Source organism: Perna viridis, chromosome 10, assembly GCF_037379345.1.
Source record: "Perna viridis isolate PV_CMFRI_1.1 ecotype Kerala chromosome 10, ASM3737934v1, whole genome shotgun sequence".
In the NCBI taxonomy this organism is placed as follows: Eukaryota; Metazoa; Mollusca; class Bivalvia; order Mytilida; family Mytilidae; genus Perna; species Perna viridis.
Genome location: NC_142454.1, coordinates 29,917,170 through 29,936,056, shown reverse-complemented (window position 1 = coordinate 29,936,056; position 18,887 = coordinate 29,917,170). Strand labels below are relative to the sequence as shown.

The following is an 18,887-nucleotide window of genomic DNA, read 5'->3' as shown; positions in this document are numbered from 1 at the left end:
TTTTCAATACTGAGGGGGAAGGGGGCTGCATGGGATTCTTTTACATATACTTATACTGAATATTGCGATCGGGAACCAGTCTAGTTAAAAGTCAAAACAATTTAATTGGAGTTATCTGTCTGTGGGTGGTGTTGGATTTTAACTTTGCCCCGTGGATGGTATTATAATCAAAATCATTTTATCAAGAAGCGTCACATTCAACATCATCAGCTTCCTTTTTTTCAAGTTTAAGGTCTCAAGAACATAAACAAATACAAGAATCTTATTTTCACGATATTTGTGTACATCTTTGTTTTGTTTTGCTGCAGGCTGTAAGGGAAATATGGGTTCAACACAAAAACAGTTTCAAACCTTGGTCCATGTCATGACTGGCACTCTAGCACATTGCTTAAAAAATAAACATCGAGAACCTATCGTGCAGATTGTACGCCAAGCGACTTCCGAACTTCAGCACCTTCGGTGCTTTGATTTTATTAATCCGGCTGCTCTTAACTCAACATGAGATTCCCACTCCCCTCGAAAAGAAAATGGAGTATGCCTAGCATGGGCGATCCTATTATTGTTTTGTAGGTCACTTATGCAGCTGCTTTTGTTTATTACGTTTCATTGCACTTTATAGAATCTCGTCTGTAGACCAAGTAACCGCCTCCTACGTAAAGTCACGTGCACTTCTCTAGTTTATAGGTCACAGGGCATTCGCACAACTCATTATATATAATTAAGTAGCAGTCTTTCTAAGCATCAGGCAGAAGGTGATTCATACATGTCAAAAAAACCACCGAATTCAGTCTTATTTCTTGATCAGAAACAGTTACTAATCACATATTCATTTGGTTGCTCCGCTTTTAAGATTAAACATTTAGATTGTACATGACATTGGCACTTTGTATGAATTATCGTTTCATTTGGTTGAATTTAGTGGGAGATGAATATATGATTTTTTTTAAAAGTACAGATCTGTATACAAAAATGATTATCGTTTTATGAAAGTATAGCATATGTAGACTTAAAAAGCATCTTTTGTTTGGTGGGTTTTTCTTCACAATAAATCACTTTACCATTGGCAGTGTTTTAATTTTATGTGGACTGGTACTTAAAATCTGCAATGCAGTTACTGGTGTACTGTACTTATTTGCATAAAGAGGTGGGTTTACTACTGAGTGTGGCAGACGTATATTGTTTTGAAATAGCGAATATCCATATGTATTATATTGCATTTGACAAATGCATAAAATTATTTCTTTATCTGCATATTGCACGACAGCCTGTCATAGAAAAGTATGTAATATACTACTGGTTTTCAAATCTGCTATAATTATAATAATAATATAAATTGTATGTACATATGAAATGTAATCATCAGTATTCATGGTTCTTTTAAACAAAACGAGCATTCTTTTGTGAACAATAAATCCAAAGAAATTTTAATCTCTGATATCAGATCATGTCTTTCACAAATGTAGCAATTAGATAGCAGAATAAAATGACATATTCATAGTTGTAGACTTTCTCCGCGGAGTTCTGTTGCCATGCAGGCTAAAAACCACTAATTCCACTTTCCATAGGCTTCTATGCTAATTTCACAATATTCAATGGCTTCTATGGACTTTACCTTAACTTTAACCTGCAGAGGACTATATATCAGCACGATTCTACATATGTCAGCTCACAATCCTCAGAATGGCATGTGGGGTTAGCAGACTTGCAGTGCAGTACTGGTCACCGGAAGTGAAGGGTCTATAAATAGCATGGGAAATCCCAGTGTTTTCACAAGACAGGGGTATATTTAAAAATCATTATGGAGATTAGGCTTCACATCACAAGAAGCAAAATGCACCTATAAAATGTACAGAAATGTTTTTCCTTTCAGAAACTGTTTAAATTTTTTAAATAAGATGAGAACTTTTTTCACAGCACTATGAGGAACAGGGGTAATTTCTGCGTAGGACTATTTTTGCGTACGTTCCAAATGCTCATTGGTTGAATTGGTGGTCTGTAACCTAAAGCCGGCACTTCCGGTGTGTTGATACAGATTTGTCCATTCACCGTACTTGTATCAGCGATAAATTCATCAGTTTTTGACCTTATGAGGCCCATCTGCTGGTCGAGTAGATTATTTTCTCTATAGCAACCGCCTTTCAAATTTTCATCTACGGTTAAACATCCTCGAATGTGCAAGTACCGAGGCATTCGGATGGCTAAAATTGAAACAGAAGCTAACTTGTACTACAGTATTTTACAAAAGTTGTCTGTACTATTTATTCGTCTTGTCGATTTGATTTATATTTAGTTTTGAGATTTTTAGTTTATGCTAGGATTACTTTAGCTCGAAATAGCATAACTATCGGAACTCCTATCTTGTTCTAGAAACGACCATCCGATCACATAATTAGCGAGATCAGCTAGCTCGATCGCTTTTAAATGTAAGTTTATAGAAGTTCGTCTAAAATTCATCATACTGACACTTGGGAAACTTTCGTTCACAAGCAATCAATCAAACCTTTAAAAATAGTCCAAAATGCAGCTTAAACATAAAGTTTCAAAGACATCTAGTATGTTATTTGTTCGGGGTTCCTCAGATATTGAAAAAAAATACTTCCGAATTCAAGAGGTTAAGATAAAATCTTGCTTTCTTTGCCGAACCCTGAACTGTATGACCGCGATAATTTTACAAATAATTGGAATGTCCTTTGCTTTCCTTTGGAAAACAGTGACAAAGGAAATGGTCTTCTTCTTTTGAAGTGAACTTAGTACATAATGCTACGCTCGTACTTAAGGCTAATGCCTTCCTCACATTATCTAATAATATTGTGAATATGTCAAAGAGACAACTACCCCACCGGGATGAAAGTCTGACAGGAAGTTACAGCCTTCGGAACTCTCCAGAACTTATGGATTTAGTGCAGGCAAAAGAAGGGCCGAGTTTCTCGGCCCTATCCCCTTATAGTCAAATCTGATTATGTTGATATCAGTTATCATAGCCGTTCAAGAATTAAATAAAACGACCAAATAAAAGAGATTGCTCTTTTCCCTAAACTGGATATAATAAACCAACTTACTTGGACCGGAAGTACACAACGGAAACTTGAGAAGGATCAGATTTCACGGTGACCTCTAAACAAGGTAAACGAACTTTTTCTTTTTCGTATATTACTGTAAGTGAGTTACAGTCTTTGATAAAATTCAAAACTCAAATTCACATTTACATATACATATAGACCCTTTCTTATTCTGTGAGATAATGGATGAGCATGCTCCGCTCTATATACAAAAGTAAACTTTTGAGAGAAAAGTGCTTTGCTCTACCCATGCCTTATAGTGTGTACCTCGCGGAAGTATATGTCATTCATGCGCATCGACTCAGCGCAGAAGGGCCTTTTGTCATTTTCACTTACAAAGTTATGAGACAATAAAAAGCTCAGATTCAAAGGTATATGTAATATACTTTCATATAAAAGCTTCTTTATTGAGGACAAAGGTTATGTACTATTCAGAAGTTGAGAAGACAATGGGTTCTTAGTTTCTACAATGCTTCAAAAGATTAATGAATAAAAATCCGGGTAGATGCATTTAGGAAAGAAAGTACTAGGATAAAAGTGTTGCCCGTAGTATCCTTAAAAACCCATAGCTTTTAATTATTGAAATTGTATTATTACTGACTATAATATGTTTAAACTAAACTTTTATTTAATTATGCTCACCGTGAGTTATGTATCTTATATCAATGTCTCCGCATCTGTTAATTTTCCCTGGCCCCGGAATTCCACTACATGTTTCCAGTGTAACCTTATCTTGGACACCGGTTGCCCATGCGCATTCTGGCTTAAAGACCCAATTGATGAATGAAATTGCGGTTCTATCGAAGATATCTTTTCCTGAGGTGTCCTCCACATGGTTCTTACATGTCAGACAGTTTAGTGCTAGAAAAAAAAAGAATACACTCATTTTATACAGCTAGTAACATGCATGTAGCTAACTTCAGGGAATATAGTCGGTTTTTACTTGCATGAATGTCAATTCCTTGATAATTATTGATAATAGTAATGATTTAGCGTCCTTTGGTAGATATTTCATGCATTTCAAGCGAGAAAGATTTATATTGTACTAGTTCACAGAAGCAACAGCCCACAGGTGGGCGTGCCTCCACACTCGAACTAAAACATTTGACTCCGAGTCACAATTTCCCCTTTGATAGCACTTGCTTGGCAAAAAAGCAGTGCATGACTTCCAATTTTAATGTCATTGGTGTAACCCGGTCGGGAATCGAATTCAAGAATTCTTAAATTCGAGGCGAGCACGAGTACGCTTCCCTTTAGACTATCGAGGCGTTTCCATTTTCTGATGAAATTTCTTACATGTATATGTAGTTAACCAGAAAATCAACAAGGAAATTTAAACATTCCATCTTACACAAATTTAAATATCTATCAAGATTGGAAGTTTTAATCTTCTTGTTACATGTAATTGTCCAGTTAACTACTTAAGGAAGTTTATAATGCCATGTGGAACTCTATTCCGTAAAGTTGTCTGTTATGTTACTTGCTGAAAATATAACTCCACCTAAAAATCATACTTACAGAATAGTTATATGGTGTATATAGAGTGTAGCACATATACTTTCAGAAATTCCTGAAACTTTGCATGTGACCTTACTACTACTTGTATGAGCATAAAGTAAATTCATTGTCATATGGTTGCTATGGACTATTAATTTGGTGACAATGGGGTCCTGCTTTTTCCCCGCAAAATAGTATTATGTGATATATGTAACTGTAAGCAGACAATATGTAACTGTAAACAAGCAATGTAGCAAGAGGTGCACAGTAATACAGTTTTGTGAATTGATTATTAATAGTAACATTTGTCATCGCAAACCTCTCCGTAAGGTCCTTTCTAAATGTCCTAAGTACCGTGAACCACGCTCCATAAATTTAAAATTCTTATGGACACCATGGAGGACTGCATGCGCACGAAAATGGATAAAACGAGAACCAGGAGACATTGATTCACTGTCAGAGTGGGTAAAGATTCGTCTTTAATTTGAAACATATGAAAGTTTTAGGTAGGTCAGTGAATGTTCAATGAGTTTCTTCCCATTTATCCAACTTTTGAAAATTCCCTATTCCCATTTATCCACCTTTATATTTGGGTTAACTAAGGTATTGTTTGTTTAGCACTAAATAGGTGTTTTCAGAATAAATGACAAGAAATGAATTCTTGTATGTAATTCGAAAATAATAGGAAATTATGCTTATATTGATTAATATTTCAAATATTTTGGGAATAAAAATTAAGTATTTTACCTGTCAACGTATATGGGAAAATGGAGACTCTTGGCCTGACAGAGCAATACCAGCTCGAACAACAAGACTCTCCATCAACAGGAGTATCTGATTCAGCACTTCCTCTTGTACCACCAGATCAAGTAGAAGACGTATGCTTCTATGCACTAGACGACTATCAAACAGACAACACAAAAGTGACCAGCTTCAACGACTACGTGACAGAACAGTGGGTTGACAGAGAACCAAACCGTTGGAATCACCATTCGAACGAGTGACTCAGGACCACAAATCACCTTGAAGGATGACATCATAGACTCAACAAAGCTCACCCAAAGTTATACCTGATTATTCAGAAAGTTCAGAACACACAGGCTTCGACAGAGATCCGACTGATACAATATGCTGCAAGAGGGTAAACGAAAGACAGAGAAACTCAAGTACCGGACCATCTAAAACCGACTCGGGTGAAAGACTTCAACATGTCTTCAACAAAGGGCAGATCGACTTTTACCACTACATTGAAGCAGTCTCCCGCCTGTTGAAACTTGATTGAACATTGTATTAAAATTTTGTGTCAATGTTGAATGCTGATAATGTTTAATATCTTTGCGTTTAAGATATTTTGTATACTAGAGGATGCCCGCGAAATCGTGGTCGATTGAGCAAATTTGACGAATCCAAACAATATTTGTATATGTGTAACATAATGGATATTGTGATCGCGAACCAGTCTATATATCCTCATGCCAATGCACTTTCCTGAAAAATTGGTTTAATCTGGGACTAAGAAGATATTTTATTTGTCCCAGGTTTAATCTGACCCAAGGGTATGGGAGGAGCTGATGTTTTACGACGACGGTGACGACACCGACAAAAGCAAAGAGAACAGTTTAGAAGTTGATAAGGCCCATTGAGGAAACACAAACTCCATTTAAATACACTTGCAACAATCTGACTGCTCCAGACGTCAATGACGTATTTTTGAAGCGATCGATTAATTCAAGATTAGCAGTCTCTGCCTGTAACCCTAGTGCTATTAGCTGGTTATCACGAGGCTTCGCCGAAGTTTTCACTCCATGACCAGTGTGTAGCCAGAGTAACTTTGATTTTTATTTTATCAAGAATTCTGCTTATGTGCACGTTATAGGGGGTCCTCCTTAGTCTGGTTTGAGGATGCCGTTAACATTTTTTCATTGTTGAAGATCCTCATACAATATCAAGACGGAGAAGAGACATTAAAGCCCTGTTCCTTGATATCGGTTATTTTCAATGTATTTCGTGAGTTTTTCTCAGACGCACATTCACTCCGTAACCTCCCTTTTATGTATATGTATATACAAATATGTGATCAACCCCCAACTGGGACTTGTTCGCTCGTAAATTTTTTAATGGTGGAATAGGCGAGAAAAAGTCGAAAGGGGACTTTCCAGCATTTTGTCCTATTATACTACGAAATTTCCAGTTAGTCATCAAAGAATTACGCCCACAAATGCTTTCAAGTAGGTTATCAAAGTGGTCCCTTGCTAACTCGAAAAACATTTTTTTATCTAGCTCAAAATCGAACTTGCATGTATTTTTGTGCTTAACAACTGTACAAAGTTTTGTGTATCAAATGGAAAACGCCCGGAGACAAACGGACAGATAGACGGACAATCAACTCAATTTTTATGCATAATAAAAATTCATTCATTTTATCCGAACTGTACATTTTGCCAGAATAGAACTTTTTATCATACAATGTGATATAAGAAAGACAACTACATGTATACTATAAGCTTTTCAGACCTGGTACTACATTTTTAATTCATTCTAAAAGTGTGAAAATGTCATTTCCTGTTTGTGATTGATGATCCAGTCGCTTGTTTTGTTTTTGTTTTTAGTTTTTAGTTTTTTGTTTGTTTTTTTTTTTTTTGGAAAAAGGGGGGGGGTAGGGAAGAGGAGCTGGGTTGAACACCCTTTTAATTTCTGAAATAATATTTTACCCATAACAATGGGTAGGGGTTTCCCAATCATGCCAGTTTACCCATAAAAAGGGGAGGGGTCCGGACTTCGGGCGCAGATGTTTATTTCGACACGTTCTACGCCTTTCCTTGTTTTGCACCTCAGAAAAATGGTGGATGTCGTTTAATTAAGCAAAATAATGAATGTACAATACTCGTGTAACTCATGAACACATGATCCGGACAGTACGTCGATGGAGCATGTGCGAAATCGTATTATAGCACACGGATCAATTACGGTCTCCGAATTGGGATGTATTCCCATAAATTCGCGTTTTCTGTAGAAAAAAGATTGTCTTAAAGATAAATTTAGGAAGTACACAACACTACATTTATACCTCATATCATTAATATATTCGACCTTGTACGGTTTCAGAGGAGTTGCGCTCAAAGAAATCGGTCTCTTCTTTTAGTAGAATAGAGTGTTATTTTCATGTTATATGATGCTTAATTTTATACAATAAACATATGAATACTAAACAGGAAAGTGAAATTTCACAATTGCAAATTCAACAAGGTAGAAATATTATCACTAGGATCACCCCGAGAGGAACAAAATACAAACCCTTGTAAATATAAAGAAAAAAGAAACGGTGTTTTACCAGAATCACAATATTTGAGTTCCTGAGCACATGAAAAAAATACAACTTCACCATAAAATGAATATACAAATAAAAACAAAATTATTATTCTCATGTATTAAAAGTACAACCCAATCTGAGAACAGAAACAAGAATCACAATCGATGGTAACTTCATGTATTAAAAAGTACAGGAAAAAATATCCTGAAAAATAGCCAGGCTTTATTTAAGAGTAGTCATATTTCAGTAGTCACCTAACCCTTGGTACTTAATTACCTTTGATATTACTTATCCAACTTTTATTTTTTACCTGTAGTACCTGAAATTTCAAAAAAGTTGGATAAATGGGAATGAACCGTCCAATGCTACATCAGTTTTCAAAGATGCCGATGTAGCAAACACATTGTCTACTATATATGACAAAGATCTTCTTGAAACCTTCAATTCAAGATTATTATCAGGATACAACAGGCCCCGTGCAGGTCCGGGTGTCAAAAGAATAGGCCTACAGCAGCGCTAAGCTTGTTGTAAAAGGCGATTAAATAGTGCTCAAAACCCTAACCGGGGCTAGGGCGCTCGCAGAGCAACTGGGTTTTATGCCCCAGGTGGTGGAATGGGGTACCCCTGTAGTGTTACATGCTGGGGTTGTCAGACTATTATACGGAAAACCTGACCGCAAACCACAGTGGTGCAACGTGTTGGGAAGCATGCCACGTTACAAGGACGTTAAAGAACCCTGCTGTGGTATCCGACAGGAGTAGGAATCTGTCCCTTCCCATTTTTCATTTTATCATCATCATTTCATTTTCATTTTATCATCCATGTCGTGTTCATCGCCTAAATGTAACTGAAATATTGCTGCTCGAGGTTAAGCCCCAACAATCAATCAACAATCAATCAGAATACAATAGCATTAAAACCTATGATTTTGTTAATTATTTATACCTCTTTCGTTAAAATCTCGACTCCAAAACATTATACATTGTTGTTTGTCCAAAGAAAAAAAAATAAAGTAAATAAATAAATAAATAAATAAACAAATAAAAAAAATAAAAAATCGGTACACTTAGCTACAAGTATGTAGTACTTGGTAACGATTCCTCATACTTTGTCAAAAAAGATTCCAAATCATCTTCCAAAAATACCAATTGAAAGAAAATTTTTTTTAAATGCTGGAATTTTTTTTATCGACAACATATTGGTTCAGTGTGGTGGCGTTTTTCAACAATTGGTCGTCGGCTCTCCAATTAGAACAAGTTGTGTACTTTGAGATATTTTGATCTTAAGTACATTCATGTACATGTATAACATGTCTAACAATACTAGTACTCGTACACTTCATTGAGATATAACACTAGAAAATGGCAGTTTATGACAAAAAAGATAATTTAAATTTCCCGTTGTTAATTTTGTATGACACAGCTCCACAGGGGAATCATGGTTTGCAACACATGCTTATCATATGAATGTAGTAAGATGTGATGATCGTATGTTTCAGTCAACATACGATTATTGCATGAACATCAAATGGTTTTTATGTATTCACTTAATATAATTCCAATATAATTCATATAAGCTACTCCTGCAACGTAAGAGGAAGGAATTCCGTTCCTTCATACCCCATCGTCTTACTTCCGAGCGCCATATTGCATAACGCTCGTTCCGATGTTCTTTGAAATTGGCAGAATTATAGTAAACTATTTACCATTTAAAACGTTTTATACAGTTTCTTTACCATAACACGGGAGAAGGTGACTAAACTGAAGAAAAACAAATGACTTAACTGATGAGAAAATTCAGCAATCCTAAAAATCCTTTGTAAAAGCAGTTAAAATGGACTTCATAATTGGTTTTTAGCTTTTTGAGTGTGTAATTCCGGACTTTTACGTCAGGTACGTGAGTGTTTAATCCTATCAATCAAAGCCAAACTTAACATATAAGATTCATGTGATAATCATATGACTATCACCATGTGATTATCATATGAGTGCTAGATGATGAGCCCCATGTTATTATCATAATCATATGTGGCACATTGGGTTGTGTATACCCCTTACTTTTTCCTGAAATAATTTTTTGATCATGCTATTCACCCTGTTACTACGCTGTAACAGTAATTAATACGAACTTATATAAGTACAAAAATGTAATTGTACTACTATGCGTCAATCTTGTGCATTGTCATAGTAACGAAAGGAACCAGGGCCGGATCCAGGATTTTAGTTTTTTTTTTTTTTTTTTTTTTTTGGGGGGGGGGGGGTAGTTGAATTAAATGCCATGCAAAGCAAGGCAAAAAATAGTATGGGGTGAAACTTGTGCTGAAATGCTATTTTCTTATTGATTTAAGGGGGCGTACGCCCTGCACGCCAGTCCTTGGATCCATGCCTGGGAACAATAAAAACACGTGAAAAAACGTTAATAAAATGTTAATAAAGTTTAAAACTCATTTGTGTCACTTGGTAACATTATTTATATACAAGGAAATAAAAGAACTCTTCCTAGTTGAGGTATATGTTTATATTCTTCAATTGTCAAATCCCAGAAAATGAAAAAGCACATGTACACAGACGACACAAAATCTACTAAAAAACTAATTAACAAAACGGAAGACGGCAAAATGCCATTTCCGGAAAATAATAAATTGAAGAGAAATCGAATTCAACTCATGTATATAATAAGAATGTTAGAAAAATTACGTTAGCTGTCTTTGGCAATCTCATTTTCAGTGGATTTCAATAAAGTAATAGCCCAATTTAGGAAAGTGACATGGATAATATCATATTTTTTCTTTGGTTCTGATGGTGAAAATAGTCAGATTAAACTTTCAAAATGGTGGGATTTTTCATATCATGTTTCACCCACTGCCTGATTCTTACAGACACTAACACTTAAGTGTTAAGTACTATGACTATAACTCATTTGAAAGACCTTTTCATCTCCAGACAAGAACCATGAGAGAAAATGTTATATTTACCGTAACCGGTGTTGCCTCTGGCAGAAAGTAAGGCTACTGAGGATACAGAAGACGCAGTTACGAAACTTATGGAAAATGAGTTGAAAATAGATCCACCATTACAATTCCACAGAGCTCACCGCTTTGGGAAAGAATATTTTGTGAAAGATGAACACGGCAGAGAGCTATATAAGACGAGACCGATCGTAAGTCGTTTTAAAAGTTTGAACGATCAGGAACAAGTTTGCAGTGCTGCTGTGGCTCTGTGAGGAACACGGTGTGGAGTGAACGAACAGTATCCCAAAGAAATTAATGATCGCAGGACGTCATTGTGGCCGTACTTTAAAAAGGCAAAGGATCAGAAGAAAAAGGCCCATTTGAAAACAGACAAACTTTATATAGACGGTGGTGTTGACTTTGTTCCACCTGCAAGAGATGCCGAATTAAGAATTGAAACCAACCAAAGACAATTGTATGCGAATCGAGGAGGAAGTCCAAAAACTTGGTCGAAAACTTCAAACTAGCTGATAACCGGATGACAAGACCAATTACGGACCCCACACATAGGCCAATCAAGGAGGATCACATAACATTCATTGTAATCAATATGATTATTCTACTTGAACAGACTTTCACAGTTATAATAGTAGTAGAGTTAATAGCATTGTAAATTGCAAAAAAAATACCTTTTCTTGTATTACAAGTACGTGTTATTAAGGCTAAAAACCACTAATTCCACTTCCCATAGGCTTCTATGCTAATTTCACAATATTCAATGGCTTCTCTGGACTTTAACCTAACTTTAACCTGCAGAGATCTATATATCAGCATGATTCTACATATGTCAGCTCACAATCCTCAGAATGGCATGTGGGGTTAGCAGACTTGCAGTGCAATACTGGTCACCGGAAGTGAAGGGTCTATAAATAGCATGGGAAATCCCAGTGTTTTCACAAGATAGGGGTATATTTGAAAATCATTATGGAGATTAGGCTTCACATCACAAGAAGCAAAATCACCTATAAAATGTACAGAAATGTTTTTCCTTTCAGAAACTGTTTAAATTTTTGAAATAAGATGAGAACTTTTTTCACAGCACTATGAGGAACAGGGGTAATTTCTGCGTACTAGGACAATTTTTGCGTACGTTCCAAATACTCATTGGTTGAATTGGTGGTCTGTAACCTATAAAATCTAAAATATTATATCCAGAATTTAAAACTTTATTAGAAATTCATGATATCATATGTTTTACAGAAACAGAACTAGATGACCTAGAAGAAATTGATTGTGAAAATTTCACATTTTATTACAAATACAGAAAAAAAAATACGAATCACAGATCAGGTGGTATAGCAACTGGGCGTAGAAATTTTCTTGAAAAATTCATTCTTCCGATTAATACAGAATCACTATGCATATTGATTCAAAATTGATAAAAAAAATTATAGATTTTCAACAAGATGCAATATTTGGTGTTGTTTTTATTCCACCTGAAAATACCAGATACGCTATTATAGATGATGCCATATCTGAAATAGAGATTGAGTTTCATGATTTACAAAATGAGTCTTCTTATATACAATGTATGCTTATGTGATGATTTTAATAGTAGAACTGGGAAACTAAATGCTTTCTTTGAAATAAATGATTTTGATGATAGATTTGTTCATGAATTAGCCTATTTTAGTGAATTTTCTGATATTCATGTATAAGATGATTTTGGGTATCTTAAAACATCGTAATTCATCTGATCATATTGTAAATGCTTATGTTAGACAGTTGATTATTTTTTGTAAAAACAATAATAATTATGTTCATTTTAAATGGTCGAATGTATGCAGATTGTATCGGTAGACCGACCAGTAAAAACTCAAGTGTACATGTATTTGACTACGGTATATGTTCAGGAACTTTTATTCACAAAATAAGTGACTTTGAAGTTTTGAATTTTAGCAAACTTTTCTCGGATGTTCATCCATCATTGATCATCGAAATCGATAGCAAAAATGAGATAGTTACAAATACATATACAAATGGAGACGCCACAGCTGAGAATTCCGTAGAACGTATTGGAAAGTGGAAAGATTTCAATGATAATATTCATAGAAATCAAGTTGATGAGATATTGTCATGACTTTGTATTTTATTGAAAAGTGAAAATATTGATATTGTAGAACAAACAAATAAAAATGATCTTGTTTATGACATCTGTAATGTTTTACTTGAATCTGCCAAGAAAACATTTGGCGTATAAGAAAAATGCAAAAGAAAGGTAATACCAAAGATTGGTTTGATAAAAATTGCCGAAAGAGCAGACAAGAATATAGAAAATCTTTACGATTGCATAAACGTTATGGATTTAATACATTTAAAGAAAGATTGAAATGTAGTGAAAAATGTTATAAGGTAACTACATGTATGGATACTAGTATTCGTAATTATAATCAAACATTGAAACAACACATGGAAAGTACGAGAAACAAGAATCCACATGAATTTTGGAAAATTTAAAAAAAAAAAAAAAAAAAAAAGAAGCTAAAATCAGATATAGACATTGGAACTTTATTTGATGTTTTTTTTAAAGAAATTAATAAAAATAATTGATGCTTCAAATTTAGCCACAGAATATGGAAATGATATTGAAGAATCGAATATGTTCTTGAATCATAGTTTTACAAGGGATGAAATTTTTAAAGCTATTAAAGGTGTTAAAAATAACAAGGCACCAGATGATGAACATTTAATTAATGAATATATTTGTTCATCTACTGATAATATGATTTATCTGTACTTACAGTTGTTTAATTTGATTTTTAATACAGGCTTGTTGCCTGAAGCATGGCTTTTTGGAAATGTGATTCCAGTATTTAAAAATAAAGGGAATAAGTCTGATCCGAAAAATTTTCGACCAATAACACTATTGTCTAGCATAGGGAAAATCTTTACCTCAGTCTTGAATAACAGATTGAGCGATTATTTGAATCAACTTTTAATTTTACATGAAAAATCAAGCAGGCTATAGACACGGATATACCACAAAAGATCATATATTTTCTGTTTATGCTTTGTTTGAACTGCTGAAATTGAAGGAAAAAAAACTATATTATACTAAATTCATTGACTTGCAAAGAACATTTGACATTTTACAGAGAAATTTACTTTAAGTTAAGCTTTTGAATAATAATAATAAGAGGAAAATTTTTCCGAGTTATTCAAAATATGTATAGAAATATTAAATCACGTGTAGTTCACAATAATGAAAAATCAGATTTTTTTCCCATGTGAGATTGGTGTTCGCCAAGGCGAAAATATATCCCCTGCTTTATTTTCAATTTACATTGTATCTTAATGACTTGCAAGATTATCCGGAAAGAGCAAATCTAAATGGCCTAGAATCAATTAGCTCGGATTTAGAAAATGAACTTACTGTTTTTATTGTTACATGTATATGCTGATGACACTGTTTTACTAGCAGACAGCAGAACTGTTTTGTTGAATAAATTTGCTATTTACTGTGAAAATTGACCATTGAAAATAAATACTGGGAAGACAAAAGTTCTAATATTTTCTTATGGAAGAATTCTTAAGAAAAAATGAATAAGAGATAGTTAAAGATTATAAATATCTTGGTATATTTTTGCCAGAAGTGGTCCCTTTCTGAGAACACGAAAATAAATGACCAAGGTACAAAAGCTATGTATGCAATTTCGAAAAAAAAAAGATAGACAAAATAATCTATTTATTGAATGTCAATTAGACCTTTTCGAAGAAGCAGTGTTTCCTATTTTACTATACGGATCTGAAATTTGGGGATTCAAAATAATGGACATTTTAGAACGTATTCAACTTAAATTTTGTAAGATGTTGTTGCATTAGGACAATTGACACCTGATTTTATTTTCTATGCAGAGCTTGGAATGTATCCAATTGCTTCAAGCGCAAAAAGTACGTATGATTATTTTTTGGGGTAGACTTTTGAATGACAAAGATAGTAAAATATCGGACTTGTTATATAGATTATAATTGTTAATATATTATAATAACTATGGTTTAGAAAATAAATGGTTGATGTATATAAAAGATATACTTAATAACTGTGGCATGTCAAAGATGTGGGTTTATCAGCATGCTGATAAATGGGTATAAAAAATATTGAACAAATACTTAAAGACCAGTTTAAGCAATTCTGTTTGTCACAGATACATATTTCACCAAAATATCTATGTTATAGAATTTTTAAAAGTGAAGTAAAATTTGAGCATTACATTGATGCATTGCCTTATAACATAATGTATATATTATGTAAATTTAGATGTGGAATTCACCGATTGTCAGTCGCGACTTAAAGAAGGCACGGTGTGGCTAGAAATGGCAGACTTTACCATCTTTGTGGCTCGGGTGACATTGATGATGAGTATCATTATATACTGTCTTGCAGCTCGTTAAAAGCTGCAAGGAAAAAAATTCTACCGGAAAAAAATCCAAATACTTTCAAGTTTAACAGATTGTTTGATTCTACAGATAATGTAGATAAACTATGTAGATTTATAAAAATCATAAATGTGTTTGTTTGTTTGTTTGTTGGGGTTTAACGTCCGAGCAGCAATATTTCAGCTATATTCAGACGATGAACATGAAATGGATGATAAAATGAACATGAAATGAAAAAAAGGATGGGACACAAGGATAATAGGGTCGACAAATTTTGATTGCCACTGGAAAAAGGGGGGATGGGTAAGGTCGGACAATTTAGCCTCCTGTGGCGGAGCGCAAAGGTTCCTACTCCTATCGAATACCACAGCAGGGTTCTTTAACGTGCGAGGAACGTGGCATCTTTCCCAACACGGTGCACCACTATGGTTTGCGGTCAGGTTTTCCGTATTATAGCCTGACAACCCCAGCATGTAACACGCCAAGGGTACCCCATTCCACCACCTGGGGCACACATCCCAGTTGCTCTGTGGGCAGAGCGCCTAGCCTCCGGCTAGATTTCTGAGCACTGTTTAGTCGCCTTATACTACAAGCTTAGCGCTGCTGCAGGCCTATTCTTTTGACACCCGGACCTGCACGGGGCAGTCCTCCTAGCTAATAACTAAATATGTTGTTCACACATGTGCTTATTTATATATCTATTGCTTGTAATTTGAATACATTTTTTCTGTTACTATGTGTAGTTTATGAGAATAAAGTTCATTCATTCTGAGTTATTAATTCGGAAATTTCATTTAGGTCGCTTAAAATTATCGAAGTTCATCCGCTCCGAAATAATCAACCAGGCTCTCAGAAACCGTAAGGCAGAGTCTTACAAAACCTTGCACACGTATGCGCTACACTTGTATCACCAAAAGTTGTGTCTAAGCGTATCTACATTTACGATATCTTTCCATTTACCATAGAAACCGACTTTTTCCGCAAAAAACTTAATCTCCGATTTGCATGGATGAAGTTTTGTTTTTAGGGTAAAAATGACATGGCAATGCAAATTATATGTTTTGACAAGATTCAAAAGTCGATGTTGCCATGGCTACTGATTTTCCCGCTAAAGTTTCAAAATACTCCAATTTGAATGAAATTAGGTTTATAGGGGGAAACGGATAAGCCGGTTTTGAGAGCCCTTCGTGGTTCTACAGATCATATTCATCTCTTGTAATTCATGGTTTCTCCTATTAAATGGGTAACAAAGGTTATAAAATGCAGCTAAAATAACGTCGCTGGATCTATCTCTGACTAAGAATCGAAGTACAGTATAATAAAGTTTGCAAACAAAATTGAAAAAAGCTAACATAACATTTCAAAATATTTTCCGGAAAAAGTAATCGCTTAAAATAGTTGAAACATACTCACCGATTACGCCTTGTATGAGAAAAAGTAATAAGCAACACGTTGGGGCCATTTTGTCGGAGTGAGTGTCCAGATTGTATACAAATTTTGGTAAGATTAATACTCATTGGCGAGTGTATTGAATGCGCGCATGCCAAACGAAATGGACAGGGGGTTTCCCCTTGTTGCCCGTTTTGATCACACTAGCAATTATAGTGCTGTGAACAGACTTTAATGGGCCCAGAGGGTATACGGCTACAAATGTATATCATATGTCAATAGAAAGATAAATCAGTGTAGTTTTTGAATATCATTCTTTTCTAACTGAAAAGTGGTAAAGTTTTCTTCCATTTTGCATTAATCAGTAGAGGGGTCAAAGATCAGTCGACTCCAGTACACTTTGATAAGTAATGTAAGTAAAATCATTCAGTGCAGGTATCGGAAAACAAACAAAACCTGTGGAGATCATTTGTATAGAATTTCAAAAATGTAAAAAAAGAACTTTTTCCGACTAAAGTTGTCAAAAAAGCCCCTAAAATTTGATGCAATTTAGTGCTTTTTCAATGATTAAGAGATAATGAGACACCGTAGAATCATACGATGTATACCTAAATATTCTGTACTGAATTACAAATTAAATAAACACAACGTTCTCGATTCGATCTGCAACATTAGCTTTGCAAAATGGGTTTGAAATTGCAAATTTTACATATTTAAACTATTAATAGTACTAAAATTGTATAACGCGATATCGTTTCCGGACAATTTGTCTAGTTTCATGGCTGTTTTTGAACAGAGACACATGTAAAGTATAGTCTACCTTACATTTTGGCGACAAGACTTATTAATAAGATTTTGAGATTAATTGTTGTACATACAAAATTCCTACATTTATTTTTTTGAATTTGTCTTGATATGCGTGGATTTCAAATACAACGTTTAAGATTTAACCATGAACCATGGATTCTAAAAAAAAAAAACAAAACAAAGCAAAACAAAACAAAGCAAAACACAACAAAAAAATGCGACTCGGGGGTTCATGACAAGGCTGGAATTTTGTAAAAAATTGACAACACATAGACTGTGAACTTTGAACTTTTCTGGGAAGCATGTGCATGTACAAGCATGTTATCACAATATTTATGTCTTACGATGTTTGGCTGTGCACCAGGCTGGTGGTTGTAATGCAATATCCTCTGCAGGGGCGGATCCACACTTTGAAAAGGATGGATGACAGCCGGGGTCATTATTTACCAATTTTATACATGAAAATGACAAGTTTTTGCAATAAAAAGGGGTGCCAACCCCCTGCAACCTCTCTGGATCCGCCATTGCTCTGAACGATTATACTAAACGAGTTGATAAAAACAAACCAGATTCCTGGTCAAAACTCCAATTTTTTTAATGCAAAAACCTGTCGTTAAGGAAGGTCAGACGCAATAGACTCAAGCAAGAGGAGGGACAGGACCGTAACTCTTGCCTAGTAAAGATGATGTAAAAGCAAGAAATCGGAAATAAGCCACTCATAACTTTTTTATCAGTCTATATGATTAGTAGAGATCGATTTCATTTGAAATAATCCATTAACAAAAAATCTTTGTACTTTTTTACCATCACATACTAGATGACTTTTAAGCAATGCCAGAGTTTCCCTCCTTCGTATAAATCCGAAATGACATCATTTATATAAAAACAGATCGACGGGCGCTTAAGGAAAAACAGAGAAAAGGCGTTAAAATTGATATCCTACCAACGAACCCTTGGTCTAAATCCTCCATTTTTTTATCAAGCCTGGGTTGCGAATTAATTCTTTTAATTTATATATATTATTCGTAATTATGACTATTTTTGTATTTTTCGTGTTTTGTATTGACTGTAGGCGGATGCTTCGTTCCAATTTCCTTAAAACGAACATTGTTGAGAGCTCAATTATTGAAGAGTAGAAAAACATATTTCAAGCTTTTATCTATCTGCTTGAAAAGCACTTAACGCATTGATCGTGTACAAAAAGTTACTTTGGATAATATTCATACTTTTATGTTATACCAACAGTTCGGAAACAGAACAGGTTGCTCTGGGAATTGATTCCGTATTTTACAATTTTAGTATTATACATGTAAATATTAGTTACAAGATTAGCTTTTTAAAAAAGCTGATGCCATTCATTTGGCATATTTGAGGGAAACTTCAAATTTATAAGGAATGAAAAGTAAATAGATATAGATTTAAAACTTAAATTAGAACG

At 34.6% G+C, this 18,887-nt stretch overlaps 1 protein-coding gene across 2 annotated transcripts in view; it reads right to left on the bottom strand.

The window, feature by feature from the left end:
- Positions 1-1,294: 1,294 nt before the first annotated feature.
- LOC148605307 (uncharacterized) overlaps positions 1,295-18,887 on the bottom strand; it is a 60,232-nt gene continuing 42,639 nt past the window's right edge. Inside the window, exons 2-4 of one of the 2 annotated variants that reach the window (XM_088551195.1) lie at positions 3,702-3,920; positions 2,007-2,198; positions 1,295-1,535 (exon numbers count right to left, since the gene is read on the bottom strand). In XM_088551195.1, coding sequence (XP_088407321.1) covers positions 1,438-1,535; positions 2,007-2,198; positions 3,702-3,920 — 509 coding nt within the window. In that variant the 3' untranslated portion in view covers positions 1,295-1,437. The other variant, XM_088551197.1, reaches the window with a different exon arrangement.